The sequence below is a fragment of the Choloepus didactylus genome, chromosome 6, assembly GCF_015220235.1.
Source record: "Choloepus didactylus isolate mChoDid1 chromosome 6, mChoDid1.pri, whole genome shotgun sequence".
NCBI classification, from domain to species: Eukaryota; Metazoa; Chordata; class Mammalia; order Pilosa; family Megalonychidae; genus Choloepus; species Choloepus didactylus.
The window spans coordinates 154,217,634-154,243,513 of record NC_051312.1 but is presented as its reverse complement, the minus strand read 5'-3'; the positions used below and the strand labels follow the sequence as shown (position 1 = coordinate 154,243,513).

General features: G+C 51.4%; 1 protein-coding gene across 8 annotated transcripts in view; it reads left to right on the top strand.

Moving 5' to 3' along the window:
- Positions 1 to 1,522: 1,522 nt before the first annotated feature.
- The window catches only part of IGSF9B (immunoglobulin superfamily member 9B), a 61,973-nt gene continuing 37,615 nt past the window's right edge, over positions 1,523 to 25,880 (top strand). For 7 of the 8 annotated variants that reach the window (XM_037841991.1, XM_037841990.1, XM_037841996.1 and 4 more), the window contains exons 1-3: positions 4,141 to 4,268; positions 14,284 to 14,481; positions 16,154 to 16,300. In XM_037841991.1, coding sequence (XP_037697919.1) covers positions 4,205 to 4,268; positions 14,284 to 14,481; positions 16,154 to 16,300 — 409 coding nt within the window. In that variant the 5' untranslated portion in view covers positions 4,141 to 4,204. Of the gene's footprint in view, positions 1,570 to 4,140; positions 4,269 to 14,283; positions 14,482 to 16,153; positions 16,301 to 25,880 lie in introns of those variants that run through there. The other variant, XM_037841992.1, reaches the window with a different exon arrangement.

Here is a 25,880-nt window from a genome sequence, read left to right as displayed (position 1 = left end):
ATGCTGTGTGCCTTCCAACCCTAGGGCATAATGAGTGATGCATCTTCCACCTGGTTCTACTGGGACCCTGAGTGTTGGAACCCTGCCACCATGCTCTGAGGAAGCCCAAGCAGCCCGTGCAGAAGTTCACATGGAGAGGAAATGCAGCCCTTTGACTACTGCCTTGGTTACCAGCCAGCAGCATCTTGCTAGCCATGAGACCCATCTTGAAAGTAGAGCTTCCATGCTCAAGTTGATCTGATGCCACAGGAAGCAGAGATGAGCTGTCCCTGCCTAGCCTGCCCAAATTGCAGATTTGTGAGCAAGATACGTCTCTTGTTTCATGCCACTGTGTTCTAGAATGCTTGGTTGTAGAGCTGATACAATCAATCACGGTCTTTATTATTGACATTGATGACTAATCAGATATGCCTAGGAGCTGCTCATAGGGGTGGCTCACCTTCCTCCCTCAGTGGCTCTTCCTTTTTGGACAGCTGGGGTCCATGTTCACCTTCAATTCTCAACTCGATGTGGCCATGTCAGGGTGGGGCTGCCATCTTTCCTGGCAAAAGTTCAGACATAAGCCAAAAGGAAAGGACTTAATTGGAGTCATTCCTTGCCATGACTTGATACCATATTTCTTTTTCTGAGCTGATCTGAAACTGAATGGAGACATGTCTGATGAAGATGATGGTAACTTTTTCCTTTTCATGGCTAAATAATATTCCATTGTACATAATACCACATTTTGTTTATCCATTCATCAGTTGATACACCTAGGTTGCTTCCATCTTTTGACAATTGTGAATAAGGCCGTTATGAGTATCGTTGTGCAAATATCTATTTGAGCCCTGCTTTCAATTATTTTGCATACATACATAGAAGTGGGATTACCAGATCATATGGTAATTCTATGCTTAACTTTCTGAGGAACTGCTAAACTGTCTTCCAAGCAGTTGCACCACTTTACATCCCCATGAGAAATGAATGATTATTCCTATCTCTCCATGTCCTCTAACACTTGTCATTTTCCATTTTTAAATAGCAGCCATTCTAATGGGTGTGAAATGGTATCTCATCATGGTTTTGATTTGCATTTCCCAAATAGCTAACGATGTGGAGCATCTTTTCATGTGCTTTTTAGCCATTTGTATATCCTCTCTGGAGAAATGTCTATTCAAGTCTTTTGCCCATTTTTCAGTTGGGTTGCTTGTCTTTTATTTTTGAGTTATAGGATTTCTTTAAATATTCTGGTTATTAAACCCTTCTTGGATATGTGGTTTCCAAATATTTTCTCCCTTTAGTAGATTGTCTTTTTGTTTTCATGATAAAGTCCTTTGATGTGCAAATGTTTTTAATTTTGAGGAAGTCCCTTTTATCTACTTTTTTCTTTTGTTGCTTGTGCTTTGGTTGTTAAGTGTAAGAAACCATTGCCTAACAAAATATCCTGAAGATGTCTACATTTTCTTAATCTCTTTATATTGTTTCTTGTTTCCCTTCCAGTATGACAGCCAGCTTAATTCTCTAGCAGAAACCACCACCCAGAACAGGACAAAGTAGATGGCTGAGAAAACACAATCAAGATGGATGGTGAGATCTGCTCCATTCTTTTCCTTACCCTGCAGGCCACTCAGAGAAGGCTTCTCTGAGATCAGAAGCTTTCGTCTTCCCTGCCTTGTTTAAATCTGAAAAGGGCTAGGAACTAGGGCCGGTACTTGGGAATCCAGGTCACAGTTAGCTGCTTAGAGATTTTGAAAGGAGAAGAATACTGATATCACCAGTTCTGCAAATGGATCCCAGCCCTAGGACTACTGGGAAAGTACGAGTTGTGCATCTATGGGGTGGGTCTATTAGCTTCCCAGCTGCTCAAATACCACACAATGGGAATTTATTGGCTCAGGGTTTTAAGCCCAGGAGGAATCTGAAATCTAAGGCATCAGCGAGGCAATGCTTTTCCCTCAAAGATTGTAGCAATCTGGGGCTGGCTGCTGGAAAGCCTTAGGTCATTGGTTTTTCTGTCACACGGTAATGCATATTGTGACATCTTCTCCTGTCTTTTCTTGGTTCCACTGACTTCCTTCTTTACTCTTCCTGTGTCCATTTTTTTTGCTTATAAGGACTTCAGCCATATTGGGCAGTTTGGACACATCTTAACTAGTAACATATTCAAAGGTCCTATTTACAAATGGGTTCACACCCACAGGACCAGGAGTTGGGACCTAAACTTGCCTTTTGTCGGGGACACGATTCAATCCCAACACTGGGGCTGGAGTTGTTGCTGCCAAGTATGACTGGGAATTAGTGCATCAGTGAGGTCCTAGAGCTTCCAATTCACTTCTTATCCCCCTAAAAGGCATCTTGACAGAGAAAGAGAACCTAAATCAAAGGCTCAGCGAGAATTAGATGGCTTGAGAAGGTTTGTATGAGGATGGGGTGGGTAGGGAAGGTAGTTATTCAAGAGCTCTGATTCTCCAGATTATACCCAGATGCTAGAACTTGAAACTCAGCCTGGATACGAGATATTTACTTTTATCTTCACATACCAGTATGTTTACTACTTTGCTGGGGGTGGGGGACGTCCCTAGCTTTCCAGCTTCTGGCTGGCACTGAGCTAAGAGGATCCAGGGTTTCAGAGAAGACTCTTCCTTCAGCACTTAAGACCACTTTAGATGTGTGTGTGTACGTGTTCCCAGAAGCAAGTCTCCTTCTTGTTCTTTCGGAAGTTGCATGCTCTACAGACAGTGCTTTGTGGCTAATGAGTGCTTTGAGAGAATGAAATTCCTGAGCTGTCCCTCTGTCTCCCCTCCTTGGCCAACAGCCCATTCTCCAGAGTTACTCTCACTACCACTTTCACTCCTTCAAAGTACCAACATCTCCAATGCAGCTTCAGAACGCTAGCGTGAAGTGATTTGTTTGTAGTAGATGTTTCCATGACAGTAGAATATTTCTTCTGCAAATTCCACCGTATTAGGGGGAGGGGTGGTGAGAGGCTAGTGGGGGAGAGATGGGGAGATATGGAGACCTTCCAGTTGCCTCATCTTTCTTCCTGTGCAGGAATAAGAAGCCGTCCTCCCCCTTTCCCTGGGTCCCCCCATCCCCAACCCTTAAAATGCCCCTGCCCCCATCCATCTGTTCGCAGCTGCTGAGAAGGGTGAGGCTCTGAGTAAGGTGCCCAGAGGAGGAAACAAGTACGTGAGGAGGTAGCCTTTTTTAAAAGAAGGGCGGGGGGTGGGGCACACCACAGAAGAAACTTGTATTGCTCAAAGTTGAGATTTAGTAATGATGAGCAATTGATGACCTGCTCTGGGGGCGGCAGTGGGTGCGTAGGTGTGTTCCAGAGGGGTCTGTGGCCCGCCGGCAGCTGAGCAATAATGACTCATTCTAAATCTTTGCGACTCTCAGAGGTCACGCTAGCATCCCCCTGCCTTCAGGACGGAGCCTAACTTAACATCACGTTTTGGGGTGGGGGTCGCTCTGGCCGAAGAGTGTCTGTGTGTGGAAGGGAGTGGGGGTGGGGAGGTAGCGCGGGACCCCTCTGGAAAGATCTCCAGCAAAGGACGTCCCCCTCCTGCCCATTCCCGGGTTTCCCCGCCACTCAACCAACACCGATCTCCTGGGAACTGCTTTTCGCAGGAGGGAAACCGGGTGCTGGGCTCCCTCGGCGGACGGCAGCTCGGTTCCCTCGGTCCAGTCAGTGGCCAGGGAGACCCCCAGAGTCCCGTCAGCCACCCCTGGGAGCTAGCGTGGCCGGGCCCGGAACTTGCCCCGCAGTGCGAGCCGCAAGCAGAGCCGCGGAGCCGGGCCGTTCCTCGCCTTCCCTGGCAATGCGCATGATTCTGCGGCGCTGCGCTCGCCACACTCCAACGCACCTTGAAACGGGGCTCGCCTCCTGCGCGGCGCGACGGGCAGGCGAGCGGGCCAATGGGGCCCGGGCCGGGAGCGCGGCGGCCAATGGGCGCGCGGCGGGGGCGGCCCCAGCGCGGAACTAGGCTCCCGGGGGCCGGGCAGCCGGCAGTATGCGGGGCCGCGGCGCCGGGCGGGCGGGCTGGCGAGCTGCGGCGGCAGCGGCGGCGCGGGATATGGGGGGCGCGCGGGCCGCGCTGCGGGGGGACGCGCGCAGGCCGTGAGTAGCCCGCCGCGCCCACTCTCCGAGCTCGCTGCGAGCGGCGCGGGCGGCAGCAGCTCTGCGATGGGATGACGCGCTCGGCGGGCAGGCGGCTCTACTATGATTTGCTATGTGGCCACTTTGGTAGCAAGTGTGCTTGGCGCCGCAGGGCTCGCAGCTCAAGGTGAGTTGAAGTGCAGCGCCCCCCGGCCGCTGTCCCCCGGCCCCACGCTCCCGGCCTGCAGAGCCCGGACTCCGGGCAGGGCGCGCGGACTTCGCGGGCAGCGCGCCGAGGTGCGGGCGCCGGGCTCTGAGGGCTTGCGGGTCGTCCGCCTTCCGCCCCGGGCCGCATCCTGGCGCCCTGCGGCGCGGCCGCCCGCCTAGCACGGCTAGGGGAGTTGGTGGGCACTGGTCAGGCTGCCGCGGCCCGGCACTGCCCTCTCCCCGCGGCGTTTCGGAGCCGCTCCCAATCTGCAGCGCCCAAAGTCCTCGCACACCGGCCGGGAGGACCAGTGATGCCCGCGCCCCCGGCGCCCTTCCAGGCCGCACACGCCTCGGCCGCCGCGGTCGGGGCCCCCGGTGGCCCTGGCGAGGGGCGCACGGAGCGCCGAGGAAGAAAGGAGCGTATGTGTCCGGCCTCCCCAGGCGACCCCTAGCAGTACCCGTGTTGTCCCCCTGGTAGGTGCCCATGCACATCTTTATGCCTCTGGCCGGGCCGAAGTCTCCCGGGGTCCCGGCGGCCTGGCCCGCGCCCACTCCGCCCCTCCCCGCCGGGACGAGGGCCGGCTGCGGGCGGTGCGGGTGTCCTGGCCGGATCTCTGAGCGGAAATGGGATGTTTCCCTCTCTATCTTCCTTCCTTTGGGGGTCCCGGGCGGGGGGCGATGCAAAGACGAAGCTAGAGAGTTGGGGGATGCGATCGCCCGGGTTTTTGCTCTGCCGCGGGCAAAGCGCCCCACAAAGCCTCGGGGTGGCTCCTCGGCTTACGGCCCTTGTATGGAAGTCGGAGCCGAGCCTGGAGGGCGCCAGGACTCCGAGCTCAGGCTGTCGGCGTGCAGACAGCACCCGGCTGCAGGCAAGTTCGCCGAGCGGGGAGGAGATGGCCGCGGGAGAGAAACGGCCCGTGGGCGGGCGCGAGTCCGCAGGAAGGACCCTCCAACAGTGAACCCACACCCGCGCCCTAGCAGGAGGCCTCTTTGTCCGGGTCCCCTCTCACCTTGTCTGGGGGCCTAGGGGTGAGGGGACTGGGAGGATTAGAAGGATTTGAGAAAGTTTCCGGAATGGAATATTTCCTCTCTAATTTGGACGGTCTGAGACAGAACCAGTGTAGGGCGAAGGGAAGGGTGAATTTGCTAAGTGGCATGTAGCGCTGGATGTCTTGGAAACTCCATTTCTCAGGTGGGAAAGCAGAAGCCAGGGCGACTGCAAAGCTTACAGCCTGGGGATGGGCGTGAGGGGGTAGGGTTTGTGCTTGAGAATCTGTCTCTAGCCTCAGTGTTTGTTCCACCCATTCCCTGATAGCCTTCTCGTGCCCTCCCTCTCCTCCTCTCCCTTTTTGGTATGTTCCTGCTGTGGGACGGTCGCTGAAAGCACAAGAGGATGTGCTGGGGTCTTTGAACAGAAAAGAGACACTGAAGGGAGGCTCTGAAACAGCCTTCGGACCTGAGAAGTCAGGGTGGGGGTGATGGACTTTTTGCAAGTTTAAGCACAGAACGAAGGAAAACGGGTTTATATTGCAGCAGTACATAGGGTGGCAAGATGGAAGGAAGGACTTCCCTGCACTAAAGCTGATCAGGCATGAAGGTTATGCCTTCTTTCAGGATGCAGAGAGAGCCTTCTGTCTGGGGAGGCTTGACGTGCGTTCTGGCCTGGAGGCAGGGGGCTGACCTTGGAGGTCCTTTGAACTTGAAGTGGCTCTCTGTGTGCAGTTAGGGACCTCTAGTCTCCACCTGGATTCGAAGCCTTCTGCCACTTGCTGGCCCCGTGACCTTGGACAAGGTGCTCAACCTCCCTAATGTCCCCTGCCTCGATGGAAAACGGGATTAACAAGGCTTGTGGACATTAGTGCTATAAAGAAACGAGTGGCTGCCCATTAGACAGTAAGTGCTCAAGAAATGTGAATGTTGTTATTTACTGTTACTGTTATTATTCCAGTGTCTTTGGGATTCCAGAGCCCCTTCTCAGTCTCTTCCCTGGAGCCATTTGGGTCATTAAAAGCTGGGAATGGCTTGGAAGAAGTTCAGAGGGCTGCACGTTATCAGGAGGGGCCTGCAGAGTGGAGCCCCCTTCATGGGCTGACCTTGTCTGGGGAGAACCCCTTGCCCTTTGCATGAAGGGAGATGTGGGAGGGTGTGCAGGCCTCAGGGCTGCCTGGGAACCCTTTGAATGATCTGTCATGCTGGGCTTTTGTCAGTGGCCGGAGGTTGTGGGAAGGACACGGGGAGCCAGGGACAAGCAGCTCCTAGCATCACAGCTTCTGAGGGAGGGGCAGGGGGGCCTGCGTGGCAGCTCTGCTCACATGGGGAATGCCAGCCAGTGCTCTGACACTGGCCATGCTCTGGGAGGGCTCCTGGGGGGGGGGGGGGATTCCCTGACTCTGAGGCTGGGGTCCCCAGGGAGAGGGACTTTGAGATACCACTTCTGGGGTTTGCTGAAAGCCTGGCTGCTCAGGTGCAAGGTGGAGGTAGGGTGACCCCTTCTGGGGGGTGGGGCTGGGACCTGTTAAAGACAACCTGTGGGTGGGAGGCAGAGGTAGGAAGAGGGTGGTTCTTGCAGCTGTAATCTTGTGTACCTGGGAGGTGACTGAGGTGATGGGAGGTTGTGGATAGAGAGGGACTGGGGGGTGGGCTGTCTGAAAGTCAGAGATTGGAGTCTCAGCATCCCTGATATGCATCCAGCAAGCTCAGGAGAGCTTCCCCACGCTGAGGATTCTGGGCTAGGCTCAGTGACTCTCAGCCTCAGAGCCAGGAGGCTGCCCCTTCCCGTCTTCTGCCTTCCGTGGTTGGATTATCCCTGACTGTTGTGCCCCTGAGTAAGGTGGGGTGCTGACTGTAGTCCTGCTGGCAGTTGCACCACTGCCGTTTACTCTCAGTCTCACCTTAATTACTCCCCGCTCCTTCCTTTTGGCAATGAAGATGGGAAGGGGGCGGTTTCAACCTGGAGGCTGCTAGCAGGAGCCCATGGCAGCTTGTCAGCTGAGAAGGACTTGCCTCCTGCAAGTGGCAAAGGTGTGTGTGTGTGTGTGTGTTCCTGTGTGCACGTGTGTGCAGGCCCAGACATGCTGGAGGCAGGGGTGTGTCTGCAGCTTATGCCCAGGGCAGAGTGGCGGGTGGCACTGGAGAGGCACTGTGTCAGAAACGGCATGGCAGAGGGACCGGAGCGAGCGGTGGGGAGGGTCACTTGCGGCTGCTGGCCTGTGGCCGATGTGTGCTGGCCTTGGAGTTGTCAGGTCCTGGAGCCTGGGTGGTTGTGTGTCAGGGCTCTGAGACAGAAAACTGGGAACTGATTTCCTGGGGTAGCAGAAGCTGCCTGCCTGGGGAGACTCTGAAGGCCAGCCCCTCTCTGCTGCTCCCTCTGGGTGTCCTTGCCTTGCACGGTGCCCAGTCCTGCCTTCTCCCAGGCCTGCTGGCGGCCTATCTCCACAATCTTCCCCTTGGCTGTGCCAGTGGGTGGGAGGTGGTGCTAAGGGCTAGACTAGGGTTTGACAGTGGCTCTTTTCTCTGTGAAAGTCTTCTACACCCCACCTCCTCATGCTGTGGCCTTCACTGGCTGGGGCCCAGGGTCCCAGGAAAGAAGAAACCTTTGCTGCTGCCTAGGGTGGGTTTGATGAATGGATCTGAGTGGTAAAAAGAGCTATAATTGGTGAGAGCTTCCAGCTGTCTGGAGAGGTGCGTGTGTGTGCATGTGTGTGTTTGTGTGTGCTTGTGTGCACACATGTATGACTTATGTGCATGTGTGTGCAGGCATTTGCACAGGCATGGACTGTGGCGGGGTTGGGAGGGAGCTGGTCCAGTACCCTCTGAAGAGGGGTCTGTGGACACAGTGTGGGGTCCTCTCGGAGTGCTGTGTCTTGGCTTGTACCCTGCCCTTGCCCCTCTCCCAGACTGCCCGCTGCATCCTCACCCCAACTCTGAGTCCAGGCTGCCGAGAAGTTACTAAAGTTGGAGGCTCCAGCCCAGCCTTGGACTGAAGAATGATTGAGGCCCCAAGGGGGCATCGGGGAGAGAAAGCCTCAGTGGGGGGCCATCAAAGGCACAGCTCACTGGAAGGTTGCCACCAGGCTGTGGGCTGTGCACCTGCCCCAGGTGGAGAAGGGGGCGGCCCCCCGGGCAGGCGGGCCGGATGCTGAGGGCGGCTCCAGCCCTCTCCTCAGGGACACTGCCCACAGTGCAGGGCCCGTCTGCCGGAGGCGGCTGACCTAGTTTTCTCCGAATCTTCCTGCTTTTCAGTTCTCTCTCGCGTGGTGAGCAGAGATGGGGCCTCCATGAGGGTTTCGGGCTGGCGATGGGAGGGAGAGCCTTCCGAGAGGAGAAGAGTTGGGGAAGCCCCTCTCGGCCTGCCCTCATTCCCACCTCCCCTGTACTTCCCTCTACTCCCCCCATCTTGCCACACGCCCTTCCCAGACAGGGCTGTGCATCCCATGTGTGTCAGCCTGGTACCATTTCATCAAGAAGGGTCAGATCTACCTCCCTACCCGAGGATGTCTGTCCAGCCCCCTGCCCCAAGGCTCTAGTGCCGCGGCGGCCTGGGGTCCCAGGCATGTGTGAATCCTGGTGCCCATGCGGGGTGTAGGCTGGGTGGGTGGGTGGGGCGCGGCGTCTCTACTGAGGCTCCATTAAGGGAGAAACGCTGAGGCTGAATTACAGACTTCCTTCCTGTCGGGCTCCTGGGAAAGACAAGCCAAGTCGAGAGCAAATTAAGGTTGCCAAGAGCATCTCTGTCCGTGGCTGCTCGGGGAGCCCGGCGAGAGGGGTTAGGAGGCAGGCACCCCTAAGAGGAAGGAGGCTTGCCACCCCACCCTGCCTCCCTGAGGCCATGGAAGGTTCCTGGCTAGGGCCAGTGCTGGCCTGCTTGACCTCTGACTCCTGACCCCGAGAGATGGGGAGGCATGGATGGGGAAGGCCTTCTCGGAGGGTCAGCCCTGGATGGGTCTGGGGTACCCCTCCTGGAGGCAGAGGCTGTCAGGATGATCCCCAGGCATCCTGAGGAACGATGATTTGGACACGATCCAATGTCCTTTCACATCTCCTATACTTTCCGGGGCCTCTTCGCTTTGCTTTGGGTGATAGGTGGTTTTGTCCCCTGCTTACGTCATGCCACCCCTCTGGGTGCCTCCCCCACTTCGGGGGAGCCCCGAGTTTGCTGGTTTCCTGGGATCTCCTGGCGCTTCCCGGCATGTTGGGGAGGCGGGATTGGGGGACTATTGGGGGCTGTGCCTTTTTTGGACTCTGCAGGGATTATTTTTAGGCTGGCAGATGGAGGTGGCGGTGGCTGTCGCTTGGTATTATTAGCCAGCGGGACTGAGGTTTGGGAGTCTGTTGCCTGGAGGAGGAGGCGGCCCCGGCAAGGACTCACACTCATGAGGCTGGAGGCTGGGGGTTCACACACCCTCTGCCCGGCTTGCAGCCCACCAGCAGGACCCCCAGTGTGCCCAGAGTGCAGCACCCTGCCTGCGGGAAGGGCCCTCCCATAAGCCTTGTCCATCCTCCTGGGCTGCAGGGCTCCAGGGTCCTGTAGTCTGGAGGAGTGGGGAGGGCTGACCTCTGCATTGGGGTCTCTTCCTTGGGGGCACCGGGGAGGGGCTTGGTTTCTCTGTGCCCTTGGGGTATGGTGGTGTCCTGGAGTGGAGGCCAAGCGGGCACAGAGGAGCTGGGTCTCCGACTCCCCCACTTGTTAACATGGGCAGATTCCTCAGCCTCCTGATTTGCTCGCGCATAAAGCAGAGATCACGGTGCTAAGCGAGCATTCATGTCCCATGCCTTGCTACAGCCTGGTATGCAGTAGGCATTTAAAGTTTGCCAGATCTGCCTGGCAGCCCGGATTCCTGGTGTGCTCCTCTGGTGTGAGAGGTTCGGTTTCCAGGCACCCTTCTCCATGGCAGAGCTCCCAGCCTGGCATGTGGGGTGCCGCCAAGCCAACCCTGATGTCTTGAGGGTCTGTGCCCACAGTGGCAGCCCTTCACTCGGCTACCCACTGGGCACCACCTGTCCCAGGGCGCTGGAGAGTCATGGCCTGTGGGCTCCCCAAAAGGTCAGCCAGACGGCAGAGGCTGCCTCACCCCCAGAGCGGGCCAGGCACACCCCCAAGCTGCAGGTTTACCATTTCCTGCCTGCTCTAAAAAGGACGAGGGAATGTAGTGTCCCCAACTCCTTCCAACATCAGCTTTCCCCCTTTGGGGGAGAAGCCCAGGGGGTACTTCTCTGCAGATTTCCCTTTGGCTGGTGCAGGCTTGGGTGGTGGAGGGCAGGGTCTGTGGGTCTCACCTCTTGCAGCCCCTCCCACTCCACCCCAGGTCACTGTGCCTCTTCTCTCCCCTCCTCCTCCCTTCCTGCCCCTTCCCCGCTTCCTTCCAGCCTTGGCTTTGCCTTCCCCTCCTGGAAATGGGGGCTTGGGAGGTCTGTGTCTCTGTCCCTGGGGTCCTGTTCTCCATGCCTTTCTCTCTCCCTCCTCCCTGCCCCTGCCCTTGCCCTGTCTCCCTAGGCTGGCTCTGCATGTGGGCAGCTTGGACGGTGACATCTCTGCCTCTCTCACCTTCCCATTGTCTTCTTGAATCTCTCCAGCTGCTCAGTGTGGCTTTGACTTCCTCCTGTGTCTGGCTTTATCGGTCTCTCCTCCATCAAGCCCCTCTTCCCACTTTACTGCCAGCCAGCTTATTTGGGGAGGGGAGTGATTTTTTGGTGTTGAGCTTTTCTGGAGAAAGTGTTTCATTCGACATACTTTGGCTCAGAAAGGATCAGGCTTAGAGAGAAGTGCTTGTGGGTGATGGAGCGAGAGAACATGCTATTTGTGAGTGTGTGTGTATGTGTGGTGAGGAGATGAGGAAAAACTGATAAATATTTTAGAATTCAGGAAACCAGGAGGGGCTGGACTGAGGGTGGAGCTGTGACATGGGCTCCCAGCCTCCTGCTTTCTCTGTGGGAAACTCCATCCATCTCGTTTGGACTTGCTTGCCAGGTGGGATGCTTGCCTCACCCTGTGCCCTTTCTGGAGCTGCTTTTCCCCGGTTGGAGGGGTCCTGCCTTGGGGTTGGGGTTGGGGTTGGGTGCTCAGAGCTCAGCGCAGGGGCGGGCTGGAGCGGGGGCGGAGACCCTAGAGCCATCCCCAGTGCTGGGGAAGGTGCGAACGCTGCTACTCATTGCCCATGCAGTGAGAATGAGGCTGGGAGGTGCAAATGAGCAGCCAGCTGGCGGAGCATCTCACTGCCGGCCACACTTCTTGCCAGCCCAGTTCCTGGCATTGCCCCCGCAGCTGGGGCCTCCAGGTTAGAACCTCACTGCCAGCAGCCCAGCGGTTCCTGGCTGTCTCTCTCAGGCCTCTCTTCACCCTGCCCCAGGCCCTGGGGGAAAGCCGCATGCAGGGGCCCGCCTCCTCTGCTTCCCAGGTAACCTTGCACCTTGGAGCAACGACACCCTCCTCTTTCCCCAGGCTCCTGTGTTTTCTCTCCTCATTTCCTCCTGAGTCTGTGCTGCAGACATTTGCAGAGACCTGTATAAGCACACGCCACTTCTCCTGCTCCCTCGTGGCGCCTGTGGCTGGCCCCTTCCTCCTGGACCAGCACCAGCCTTTGTGCTCCCGGAGGCTGGGAGGAGGCTGGGAGGAGGCTGGGAGGCAGGCTGGGAGGAGGCTGGGAGGCAGGCTGGTCCTACCTTGGGGCCCCTGGGGGGTGGGGTGGGGGAGGGGGCTCCTGCACCTGGGCCCTCCCCATGCTTCCCCCCAGGGGCTGGAATTTAAACTTAGCCTGAAGCAAGGTGGTGGTGGGGCTTGGGAAACCTGCTGGGGCCTCAGGCAGGTGAGTGCCACACTCTGCTCTGCTCTGCTCCAAAAATACTCTGTGATCTTAGCCCTTTCTCTAGAAAACAGTGATGTCATTGGTAGCCAATCAGCTTCTTGAAGGGCTTGCCTCCTCCTTCTTCCGCAACTTGCAGGGAAGGAGAGGGAGAGAGGGAAGGAGAGAGGGAACCAGAGACCCACAGACACACACACACACACACACACACACACACACACACACACACACACACACGGCGTTCCTATAGACGCAAAGTCAGAAACACACCAGCACACAGGGGTGCCTGCCACTAGCAGAAAAGCAGAGACCCTTCCGCATGCCCAGGCAGGCAGAGATCCCTGTAACCTCTCTGGCGCCCCTCCCCCCTCCCTTCCTCCCCTCTTCCCCCCTCCCCACACAGAGGCTGACTGACAGAATCAGGGAGAGACAGGCAGGGAGACAGAACCGCCCACACAGAGTGGGAGCCGAAGAGACAGAGAGACATGGAGAGAGCCAGAGAGGGAGACACAGAGAGAGATGGAGAGGCAGAGTGGGGGGAGGGGGGATGAGGGGGGAGAGAAAGACAAAGAGACATTGAAATCAGAGAGACATGAAGAGAGTCAGAGAGGAAGGGGCAGAGAGAGGAGGGGGACAGACTGAGAGAGAGATAGGGAGAGGGTGGGGGGGAGAGAAGGGAGAGGGACAGAGAGAGAGGAGGGAGAGAGACAGAGGAAGAAGAGAGAGAGTGGGGGAGGGGTGGAGAGAGACAGACATAGCGGGGAGAGATGGGGAGAGGGAGAGACACAGAAGTCGCTGGAGACTTGGAGACAGAAGGAAAGACGGAGGAAGGGAAGGAGGAGCATGCAGGGATCAGAAATACAATGTATGGGGTCAGACCAGAGGCACTCTGGTGGACACGGAGAGGCAGGTCTCCCCCAGGACATCCTCTCTGAGGGGTCAGGGCCTGGGGCAGCCCCCCCACTCTGCACCCTCCAGGCTGCGCTCCCTGGCTGCTGCGGCCGCTGTCCTAGGTGCTGCCTTAGAGAGCCCGGAGACCCCAACACGGGAGGCAGTAGGGACTCGCAGGCTGGTGGTCAAGGGCGGTGTCCTGGGTGGGGGAGGGCAGGAGGGAAAGGCACTTGCCCAGGCTGGCTCTTCCACTGGGAAGGAAGCTGGGCAAGGTGACCTTGCGAGCCTCCCCAGCCTGCCTGGGTGCATGGGGGCCTGGAGCAGGAGGAGGGTCTTCCAGGATCAGTGGTGCATGGCTTGTGTGGCCGTGCTGGGTTCATCCTCGGCCCCTCCCCTGCCAGCCATGGGGGTGCCCTTGCCCAGTGGTTTGCTGAGGTTGTCCTCTATCAGGGCTGAAGCAGAGGGCTCCCTCCTCGGTCCCTAGTGTCTTGCTGTCCTCACAGTGGTGTCAGGGGCTCCTCAGAGGGTCTGATGGAATAGGGGCTTGGAAGTTGAGGGTCTGCGGCCCCTCCCTCTCAAGCCCTGTGCTCTGGGTGACAGGCACAGTGAGGGTGGAGGAGGGGCCTGGAGAGGCTTGCTCAGGCCCATGGGGTTTTCCCTCGGGGGTTGCCATGGGCAGCCTCTGCTGAGCTTGTGAGGGATTCCCTGCTCCTTCGCAGAGTACTCTTGTTTTGTGCTGCTAACATCAGGCTGCACCGGGGGTGGGGCGTGGGAGGATGGCTGGCTCCCTCATCTGGTACCCAGCCCTGGCAGGCAGCATCCTGGTGCACGGAGGATGCTCTGTGTTTGCAGTCAGCTCCAGCAAGGCAGGTCGAGGTTCTCCCCAGGACCGCTCAACCTTCACCTTCTCAGTCTCCTCTGATGCCTTCTAGTTCTTGGGGGCTCTAGGGCATGATTATGCTGGCTGGTCTTTGGAGTTGGGGAGGGAAGGTCTGGCTCGCAGGATTGAGTAGAACTGCCCCCTCTTCTTCTCCCCTTTTCTCCTTCTCAGAATTGTGGATGCCTTGGGGGGGGGGTGCTCTAGGGGCATAGGGAGGTATGGCTGGATGCTGGAGAAGGGGGTATTCTCTGGGGGTTGTAGGTGATGGGTGTGGGAAGGGAGAGGAGGCGGATGGGATGGGGTGGGCACCCAGGCAAGTGGAGAGGAGCTGGGGGAGCACGGAGGGGTGGAATGGGCACGGGGGTGAGAGGGGAGGTCCCCATCCCCTCCTTTGCTGTGTCCCAACATCTTGGTGCCCATGCCAGGTGCCCATGGCCTGCGAGAGGAGCCCGAGTTTGTGACTGCGCGGGCCGGCGAGGCAGTGGTGCTGAGATGCGACGTGATTCACCCGGTGACGGGGCAGCCCCCACCCTATGTCGTGGAGTGGTTCAAGTTCGGGGTCCCCATCCCCATCTTCATCAAGTTTGGCTACTACCCGCCCCACGTGGACCCCGAGTATGCAGGTAAGGAAGGCTTGGGCGGAGGTCTCCCTCCTCCCCTGGGCTTGGGTGCTCCCTCACTCTCTGTCTGCTGTCGGCTCCTCTTCCAGATGTCCTCTGGTCCTCCCTGGCTCTCAGTGGCTCCTCCTCCACCTTTATCTCTGGCCCGTCTTATCTTTTCCTGACTGTTCTCCCTGTTTCTCCCATCCTCTGTCTCTTTCCTTCCACTCTTTTGACTCTGGTGGTTTTAATTAAGTGGTGGGGAGGAGGGGGAACAGGACCTAGTGCAGACCTGAGACCCTTCTAGACAAGTCAGCCCAGGGAGAGGTGTCACCAGAGCAAGGCATCCGGGAGGGAGACCCTGGTGAGGAGGGGGTGGTGCATGGGGGCAGTGCTGGGCTGGGCGAGGCTGAGTCAGACCACCCGCCCCTTTGCCAGGGGCAGCTGCAGCAGCTGCAGTCTGCTCTGTCTGGCTGTGCCCACTCCCTCCCTCTTGGCTCCCAAGTTGGGGCCTCCTTCCATCTCTAAGTGTTAGGCGCGTGTCCCCGACCCCCACTCCCACCCCGTCTGTCTGTCCCTGGCGGGCCTCCTCGCCTCCTCCTGGCCCGTTTGTATCTTACTCTGCAATTACTCCTGACAGCAGTGGCCTCGCTGTGTGTGACTCACTGCCACCCGCCCGCCCCTGGCCTGCCAGGGAAGTGGGCTGTGGGGTGTGTGCCTGTGCCTGTGCGTGTCGGGGTTTAAAGCAGGGAGGAAGCAGGCGGGGGACACTGCTTTTATCTTGCCTCTTGGCTTCTGAGCTCTGACTTGCATTTTCCCCAGAATGCTTCCTTCCTGCCTCCTCTGCCTCTTGTTCTCTCTTTGGCCCTGGTTATTTTTGATTGTCTGGTTTTCTCAGCAGATTGCCAGGGCCAAGACAAAGAGGAAAGCAGGGGAGGCCGTGATCCTGGCTCGGGTGAGGGGTAGACTGAGGTGGTGGGTGAGGGGGTGAGGGCTTGGGGTTGCCTGTGCATCCCTGGTTTGGAGGAGGGGGAGCTACTCTCCATTCTGCTTGACTCATGCTCAAACTCGTTTCTTCCAGTTGCCACAAGCAGGACAAAGATGGCCTCCTGGGGTGGGGTGGAGCTGGAGTGATGGAGAGGTAGCTCAGGGGGCTTTGTTCAGCCTGCCAGTCTTTTTCTCAGGCCCTACAGCCCCCAGTTTCTGGAGTTGAGGCAGCAGCACCGGGAGGGACCCAAGCATCCTGATCCCTGACCTGCCTTCCAACCCCCCTGCCATAGGGAAGTGAGGAAGACATAGGAGGCTGGGTAGGGGGTTGTGGGGACCCTGTTCAACTTGAACGGTTTTATCCTCTTTGGTTCCTAATTTCTTTCCCTCTCTCTTGCCCTTCTCAGCTCTGCCTCCATTGTGTCTTCCCTTTATCCCAGAGATCTCCAAAAGGATGGAGATCCATTCTAAGGAACAGAGGCAGACACAGGGTGTTGCAGTTGCCAGCTGGGGCACAGCCAGCTGGGATTGGAGGGGCTCGGGAGGGAGAGGGGCCCAATGGCCAGTGCCTTCTCCATTGCCCCCAGCGCTGGAGGCGGGAAATGGTCCAGAGGCCATGCTGAGACCCCCGTCTTTGGCTGGCTGGGGGGTGATAAGCAGCCGGCCTGCCCGATGTCATCTGGGACTTTTCTCCACTCTTGTTCCTCAGGCCGGGCGAGTCTTCATGACAAAGCATCTCTGCGGCTGGAGCAGTTGCGCTCAGAGGACCAGGGCTGGTACGAGTGCAAAGTGCTTATGCTGGACCAGCAGTATGACACCTTCCACAACGGCAGCTGGGTGCACCTCACCATCAATGGTGCGTGCGTACTTGTCTGGTACAGTCAGGGAGGCGCTCTCCAAGGTTCTGCCCTGGGCTTCCTGTGGAAACTTTTGCTGCCCATGCACCCGCCCCTGCCCCATGTCCTTGCTGCTGAGAGGAGTCTCGGAAAGGCGTGGCCTCCCTTCCCCTGTGCTCTCCAGCTGCTGCCCTGCTGCCTCTGCAGCCGCTGATGGTGTGTGATCAGAGCAGCTCCCTGGGGACGCTGTGATGGTGGTGTCTGAGTTCCTTATATGGAGGACAGGAATCTGGTTCCTGGAAGCAGAGGCTTTGCAGAGGCAAGATGAGTACCTGCTGGTGTCATTTCCCAGCCCTGGGAAGACCCTGCTTGCCCAGGAAACACCTTCTTGCTCTCTAGTGGAATTCCTGGGATCCCACCAGGGGAGTCTTTCTTTTCCGGTTAATATTTTGGTTCCTCGTTCATTCTGTTCCTTTGAGTAGAGTTGATGAGGGCATACAGCATACTACTCACTGTCCTGGAGGACGGGAAAGCAGTGAGTCCTGGGAAGAAGGATTTTCAAGGCTGTCAGTTATTTACGGCATAGGCTGAATGAGTGTTGCTCTGTGTAGATGTGTCACTTGTCTGGGTAAAGGCAGGGACCCTTTGTGGAGGCCCCAGCTGAGTGTCCTACATGGGCCCAGGGTGGGTGGGTGCTCTGGGCCATGGTGGCCCTGGGCTGGACCTGGGTCACTCGGGAGGTTGACCTTCGTGTCTGGGAATCTGTATTCTGGATGACCCAGGAAAGGTGAGGAGAAGTAGTCCCCAGGGTGGTTGGGATACTGCTGGCTCTTTCTTCTTTTTTTGTCCAGGACCCTTATCCTTCTTTATTCAACTCATGACAAGGTTTACTGAACCACTGGTATGTTCTGGACACCCCGCTAGTTATCAAAACCTCCCCAGTATATACACTTTGGATGGGCCACACAGAGTCAGAGTCCTTCTGTTTTGTCTTTTTAATTAGAAAATTGTGGGTTTACAGAACAATCATGCCTAAAATACAGGATTCCCACACACCACCCTGTTATTAAGACCTTGCATTGGTGTGGGAAGTGTGTTACAATTGATGCAAGCATGTTTTCTAATTGTGCTATTAACTATAGTCCATAGTTTAACTTAGGGTCCACTGCTGATATTGTGCAGTTCCATGGATTTTTAAAAAGATTTTTGTTCTAGTATCGTATATACAAACTTGCATTTTCCCTTTTAAGCCCATTCAAATATATAATTCAATGCCGTTAATTATGTTTGCAATGTTGTGCTACCATCAGCACCATCTATCACCAAAACTTTTCCATTGGTCCAAGTAGAAACTCTGTACACATTAAGCCTTAACTCCCTCTTCCCTATCCCCACCCCATTCCTTAGTAACCTATATTCTAGATTCTGACTGTAGGTGTTTGTTTATTCTGATTATTACATATCAGTGTGATCACACAATATTTGTGTTTTTGTGCCTGGCTTATTTCATGCAATATGATGTTTTCAAGGTTCATCCATTTTGTTGCATGTATAGAACTTCATTCTTCTTCATGGCTGAATAATATTCCATCATATGTATACATCGTAGTTGTTTGTTCATTCATTGGTTAGTGGACACTTGGGCTGCTTCCGTCATTTGTCAAGTGTGAATAATGCCACTCTGAACATCAGTGTGCAAATACCTGTTTGATCCCCTGCTTTCGTTTCTTTTGGGTTTATACCTAGTAGTGGAATTGCTGGGTTATATGGTTATTCTGTACTTAGCTTTCTGAGGAACCGCCAGACTGTTTTCCACAGCAGCTGCACCATTTTATATTCCCACCAGCAAAAAATGAGTGTTCCTATTTCCTTAATATCCTCTCTAACACTTGTAATTTTTTTAATAGCAGCCATTCTTGTGGGTGTGAAATGGTACCTCAATGTGGTTTTGATTTGCATTTCCCTGATAGCTAATGATGTGGAGCATCTTTTTATGTACTTTTTGCCCATATGTATATCTTCTTTGGAGAAATGCCTATTCAAGTCTTGTGGCCGTTTTTAAATTGGGTTGTTTGTCTTTTTGTTGTTGGGTGAAAGGATTGATTTATATATTCTGGATATTAAACTCTTGGTATGTGGTTTCCAAATATTTTCTTCCATTGTATAGGTTGTCATTGTACTTTCATGATAAAGTACTTTGAGGCACAGAATTTTGATGATGTCCCACTTATCCGTTTTCTTTTGTTGCTTATACTTTGGGTGTAAGATCTAAGAAACCATTACATAACATAAGATCCTGAAAATCTTTCCTATGTTTTTTCCCTTTGAATTTGATAGTTCTGGCTCTTAAATTTAGGTCTTTGATCCATTTTGAGTTGATTTTTATATGTGGTTTTGAGGTAGAGGTCCTCTTTATTCTTTCACATTTGGAGATCCAGTTTTCCCAGTATCATTTGTTGAGGAGTCTGTTCTTTTCCAATTTAGAGGTCTTTGCCTCTTGTTAAAAATCAGTTGGGCATAAATGTGAGGGTTCATTTCTGAGCTCTCAATTCAATTCCATTCGTCTATATGCCTGTCCTTGTGCCAATACCATGCAGTTTTCATTACTGTGGCTTTGTAATAAGTTTTAAGATAGGAAAGTGTGAGTCCTCCAACTTTGTACCTCTTTTTCAAGGTGGCTTTGGCTATTAAGGGCCCCTTACCCTTCCAGGAGAATTTGATGATTGGCCTGTTCATTTCTGCAAAGAAGATTGTTATGATTTTGATTGGGATTTCATTGAATCTGTAAATTGCTTTTGGTAGAATTAACATCTTAACAGTATTTTGTCTTCCAATTCATGAACACAGAATGTCTTTACATTTATTTAGGTTTTCTTTTATCAATGTTTTGTAGTTTTCTGTGTATAAGTCCTTTATATCTTTGGTTAGATTTATTACTAGATATTTGATTGTTTTAGTTGCTATTGTAAATGGAATTTTCTTCTTCCAGTTGTTCATTATCAGTGTATAGAAACACTACTGATTTTTGCATGTAGATCTTGTATCTGGCTACTTTGCTGAATTCATTTTTTAGCTCTAGAAACTTTGCTGTGGGTTTTTCATGATTCTCTCTGTATAGGATCATGTCATCTGTAAATAGGGAAATTGTTTTATTTCTTCCTTTCAATTTGGATGCTGTTTATTTCTTTTTGTTGCCTAATTTCTCTGGCTAGAACTTGCAGTACAACCTAGAATAACAGTGGTGATAGTGGGCATCCTTGTCTTGGTCCTGACCTTAGAGGGAAGGCTTTTAGGCTTTCACCATTGAGTATGATGTTAAGTGTGGATTTTCCATTTAGGCCCTTTCATCATGTTGAGGGACTTTCCTTATATTCATGGTTTTCTAACTGTTTTTATCAAGAAGGGGTGCTGGATTTCATCAAATGCCTTTTCTGAGTCTTTTGAGATGATCATATGTTTTTTTCCCTTCATTCTGTTAATGTGGTGTATTACATTAATTGATTTTCTTATGTTGAACCACCTTGTATATCTGGGATAAATCCCACTTGATCATGGTGTATAATTATTTTAATGTGCTGTTGGATGTGGTTTGCTAGTATTTTTTGAGGACTTTCGCATCTACATTCATAAGAGATATTGGTCTGTAATTTCTTTGTGATATCTTCATCTGGCTCTGGTATCAGGGTGATGTTGGCTTTGTAGAATGAATTAGGGAGTGTTCCTGCATCTTCCGTTTTTTGGAAGAGTTTGAGCAGGATTGGTGTTTTCCTTTGAATGTTTGCTAAAATTCCCCTGTGAAGTCATCTGATCCTGGACTTTTCTTTGTTGGGAGGTTTTTGATTACTGATTCAGTGTCTTTACTATTATTCATCTGTCAAGACCTTCTGTTTCTTCATGAATCAGTATAAATAGTTTGTGTGCTTCTAGGAGTTTGTCCATTTCATCTAGTTTTATCTAATTTGGTATCATACAGTTGTTCATAGTATCCCATTTTAGTACTTTTTATTTCTGTGGGGCCCATGGTAATGTTCTCCCTCTTTTATTTCTGATTTTTGTCATTTGTGTCCTCTCTTTTTTTTCTTCATGTCTCTAGCTAAAGATCTGTCAATTTCATCAGTCTTTCAAAGAACCACCTTTTGGTTTTATTGATTCTCTCTTGTTTTATTATTTTCAATTTCATTTATCTCTGCTCCAATTTTTGTTATTTCTTTCCTTCCGTTTGCTTAGCATTCAGATTGCTGTTCTTTTTCTAGATCCTTCAGTTGTTAGGTTAGGTCTCTGATTTGAGTTCTTTCTTCTTTTTTAATGCAAGCATTTAGAGCTATAAATTTCCCTGTCAGCACTACCTTTGCTGCATCTCATAAGTTTTTGTATGTTGTATTTCATTTTCATATGCCTCAAGTTATATCCTAATTTCCCTTTTGATTTCCTGTTTAACCCATTGGTTATTTAAGAATACATTGTTTATTTTCCACATATTTGTGAATTTTCCTCATTTCTCTGTTATTGACTTCTAGTATCATTCAATTGTGGTCTGAGTAGATACATTGCATGATTTCAGTGTTTTTATATTTGTTGAGATTTCTTTTGTAACCTAAGATATGGCCTATCCTGGAGAATGATCCATGTACACTTGAGAAGTGTGTGTTTTCTTTTGTTGGGTGAAGTGTTCTATATATGTCTGTTAGGTCTAGTTGGTTTAGAGTATCATTCAAGTTCTTCTGTCTAGGTGTTCTATGTATTCTTGAAAGTGATGTATTAAAGTCTCTTACTCTTAATGTAGAACCATCAGTTTCTTTCTTCACATCTGTCAGTATTTGCTTCATATATTTTGGGGCTCTGCTGTTAGGTGCATATATATTTATAATTGTTATGTCTTCTTGTTTAATTGACTGTTTGTGTTCCTCATACTGGTTTTTGACTTAAAAGTGATTTTATCTGATATTAGTATAGCCACTCCAGTTCTCTTTTGTTAACTACTTGCATGGTATATTTTTTCCCATCCTTTCACTTTCAGCCTACTTATGTCTTTGAAGTCAAGGTGAGACTCTTGTAGACAGCATTAGAGTTGGGTTGTACTTTTTTATCCATTCTGCCAATCTCTGTCTTTTGACAGGAGAGTTTCATCCATTTACATTTAAAGTCACTACTGTTAATGCAGAACTTTATTCTGTCATTTTGCCATTTATTCTTTGTAAGTCTTACACCTCTTTTGGTCACACAATTCTTCCATTAATGCCTACTTTCATATTTATTTGATTTTTTTGTATTGTACCATATTGAGTCCCTTCTCATTTCTATCTAGACTTATTTTTCATGTATTTTCCTTGTGACTACAATGGGAATAAAATTTAACATCCTAAATATATAACAATCTTACTTGATTTGATACCAACTTGTCTTCAATAACATATATATACACAATACACTGTTCCTATACTCCTCTGTCCCACCACTTTTTTTTGTACTTGTTGCAAATTGTATATATGTACATTGTATGTCTAAAACCATAGGTTTATCATCACTTTTTATGCATTTACATTTTAGCATCTGTAAGAAGTAAGAATGGAGTTACATACCAAAAAATATAATACGGTAGTACTGGCATTTATAATTACCCAAATAGTTACCTTTACTGGAGGTCTTTGTTTCTTTGTCCTACTTTGGACCACTGCCTAGTGTCCTTTTCTTTCAGTCTGAAGAACTCTATTTAGCATTCCTTGTAGGGCAGGACTAGTGGTGATGAACTCCCTCAGCTTTTGTTTATCAGGGAATGTCTTAATCTCTCCCTCATTTTTACAAGAAAGTCTCACTGGATATGAAATGATTGATTGGTAATAGTTTTCTTTAAGTACTCTACTTGTTTCAACTCACTACTTTTTTGCCTCCATGGTTTCTGATGAGAAATTGACTCTTAATATAATTGGGACTCCCTTGTACATGATATGTTGCTTTTCTCTTTCTGCTTTCAGAACTTTCTCCTTGCCCTTTGCATTCAACAGCTTGATCAGTATGTGATGGGACATATTTTTCTTCAAGTTTATTCTGTTTGGTGTTCTCAGAGCTTCTTGGATCAGCATATTTATGTCTTTTGCTATGTTTGGGAAGTTTTCCGTCATTATTTCTTTGAATATTCTTTCTGCTTTTCTCTCTTTTTCTTCTCCTTCTGGAACTTTCAGAATGCATATATTGGTATGCTTGATGGTGTCCCAGAGGTCTCTTAGGCTATTTTTGCTTTTTACAATTCTTTTTTCTTTCTGTTCCTCAGCCTGACTCATTTCAATTTTCTTGTCTTTGAATTAGCTGATTCTTTCTTCTGCCAGCTCCAGTCGGCTGTTGAAACCCGCTAGGACAGTTTTCATTTCAGTTACTTTGGTCTTCAACTCCATTAGTTCTGTTTGGTTCCTTTAAAATTTTTTTATTTCTTTATTGAGGTTCTCATATTGTTCATTCATTGTTTTCCTGATATCCTTTAGCTCTTTCTCTGTATTTTCCTTCATCTTCTTGAGCTTTTTGAAGTCTTTGTCCATCTGCCCACACTCTGGTCTTCTTCATTGATGTTTTCTGGACATTTATCCTTTCCCTTTGGATAGGCCATCATTTCTTGTTTCTTGTTTGTCTTGTAGTCTTTTCTTGCACACTGTACATTTTAATATTTTAAAATGTTTACTTTAGGGTTTATTCCCTGAGATGTCTGTTTCTTGACCTTGTAGCCAGCTGATAACAAACTGAGATTTTCTTGAGTGTCAGCCCTTCAACTAGGAAGGTCCACCCAAGGGAAATGCAGTGTGCTGGATCTCTTCTGTCTTTCCTGGACCTGTGTCTTGTCCTGGCTTGTGCTTGCTAGTGGCTTAGGAGTTTCCCTATTTACAGGAGTTTGAATGCCCCCTCCACCTCCCAGGAGACTGACCTTCTCTGTTTCCTGGGTGTTCCACAGCTGGACTTAAAACAGATAATCCTTTCTCCAGGGCCGTCCACCCCAGTCATTTCCTATGCTGCTTTCATTGTTTCAAGATCCTTTTGCCTGCAGGCCAAATTCTGGGCAGGGTTGTGGGTGGGTGGAGGAGCACACCAGACAGGAGTTTCCCAAGTCATTCTTTCCCAGCTGGAACAAGTCCAGGGACCCACAGTGGAGCATTTGCTCAGCTCTAAACCTCCCTGGAGAGGGATGAGGGAGGGGCCAGGAAGAGTGCCAGGAGCTTCTTCCTTGGCTCCCCAAAGCTGTGCTTTCTTGACCTGCCCAGCCAATGCCGCCCTTCAGCTGTCCTCTGCAGCCCTGTACAAGCATCTGTCTTAAGTCTCCTCTGCTGCCTTTGTCCAGGGCGGGTTGGAACAGTGGCCACCCTCAGAACCAGGCCCCCAGTGATCCAAAGGCACTGATCAAAAGCCATGATCAGTGGTTGGCCGTGGACCTGTGTCTTGTCCTGGGCTTGTGCTTGCTTCTTTGAGAAGTTGATTTTTTTTTTTTTGGTCCCTTTCTGGCACCAGCAATTTATGCTACGGGCTGGACCCCACCGCTGCTTGCTTCAGGAGTAGGGGGTGGGCGCCAGTAACCACCCCACACAGAGAGAGCAGTTTACTGGTATTTACTGCAGTTTGCCAGCCTCTTCTCCCACTCTCCTCTGGATACTGTACAGTGGTCTCTTGGACCCCAAAGTTTCCAAATAGTTGATTCAGACAGTTCCTTCCTGTTCAGTAGTCATTTGGGTGGAAGGACTGATTTCCTGCAGCTTCCTACTCTGTCATCTTCCCATTCTTTGTGGTTCTGATGTCTGAGCCTGTGGTGGCTGTGGTTGGAAGAGGGCCTTTGATCTTGTCCTCGATTGGTAGCTTCTCTTAGTTTTAATCTGCCCTGAAGGACGGTCCATCTGCCCCTGCCTTGTGAGGCTGGTTCAGTCTTCCCAGGGCTGAGTCAGACCTAAGTTCTTTCTGGTTCCAAGGACCTAGCCAGGGTTCTGGGGGAACAAAGTACTTTTGGTCTAGGACAAGAAAACCTGAAAGCTGGAGACTCTAGGTCAACACTGGGCCCTGGCATGGGGCTTTTCCCTGCCACCTGGAAAGCTCTTGAGTGACCTCTTTTGATGCCAGGAGCTGTGTGCTCAGGGAAAGAAGACTCACCTTGATGTGAGCCCAGGCAAAACATAGTTAGGAGGTGAATCTGTTGCTGGAAGCCTTACTGATGGGCACTGAGTTGAGGGACCTCTTCTGTGTGGGATCTGGAGCTCCCAGGGACATTGCATTCTATTCTTTTTGCAATATCCTGGGAATGTCTGTTTCAGGGGTCTGCAGACACTGGGCATTCATGAGGGGTCTTCTTATGATGGAAAAGTAGAATCTCTTTGGGAATCATCTCTGCTGTTGCCTTTGGTGTTAGTTTGCTCAAGGGAGAGTTGATTCTTGGGGAATTCCTAGTGGCTTGGAGTGGGGTTCACATGGAGCAAGACCCTAAAAAGATGTGGTTTATTTCATAACTCCACCTCACATTAGCTACAGAATTCTGGGCACCTTAAATCACCTCTCTGTGCTTCACTTTTTTCAACCAAGAGCAATGCCTAGTTGCAGGGTTGTTGTGGGGACTAAATGAAATATGAGAAGTGTCTTGCATAATGTCTAGAACATCAATGAGAAGTGGATTTTTTTGGTCCTTTTGTCCCAGTGACATGGGAGTGATTATGTGGAAGATGATGGCCATCCTCCCCCTTAAGAGAGAAAAATGATAAAGTCCAGTGACAATGAAGTAGAGAGATGTGGGAAACACTTTGGGAGGACCTATGGCTGGAAGATGCAGAGGACTTGGATAGCTTGAAAGTCTTTGCACATCCACCAGTACTTATCCATGCAAAACACATTTTTGAATGTCCACCCTGTCATAGGCACTGGGGACACAGCAGTGAACATGGCCCAGTCCCAGTTCTCAAGGAGGCTTTAAGAAAGAGACTTCCAGCGACAGTTACAGTGTGGGCTTTGAGAGTACAAAGGAGAGAGAGCTTTACTTGTCTGAGGAAATGACCTCTACACAAAGACCTGGGTGTAGGGATGGAAGGTGGGGAAGGACAGTTCAGGCAGAGGGAACAGCATGCCCAGAAGCCCAGAGGAAAGGGAGCTGACATGTTTGGGGAAGGCAAACAGGTTGTTCATATGGAAGCATTAGGGAGAAGAGCTAAGAAGGTGTACCATCTGCTTCGGACTTGGGAACTTGGGGTTGCAAAGAATATATTTCACCATTACCCAGGAACCTGCATGCTAAATGGATAACAGGACAGACACCTCACAAGGTCAAAGAGAGACTTCTCCCCTTTTCCTTCATCCCAAGTCCTGAGGTCGCTTCCAGCATAAATATTTCCATTATTGAAATGAAAGACTCTAAGCGCCAACATTCCATTGCTTCCAAACTAGAATGTTTAATGTCAGGCATTTTCTGACAGGGATCACCTTTGGAAAATGAAAGGCCAGTGAAAAATTAGAATTACAAATCGTCTCATTTTCCTGTGTTTTCTTTGAAGACCGATTGGGTGGAAACAAACTCAATTATTTCTTTATCATGAACAGAATAACCGAAGAGCTCAAGCTTGGCTTTAGGTTGGCGAATTACTTGCAGGC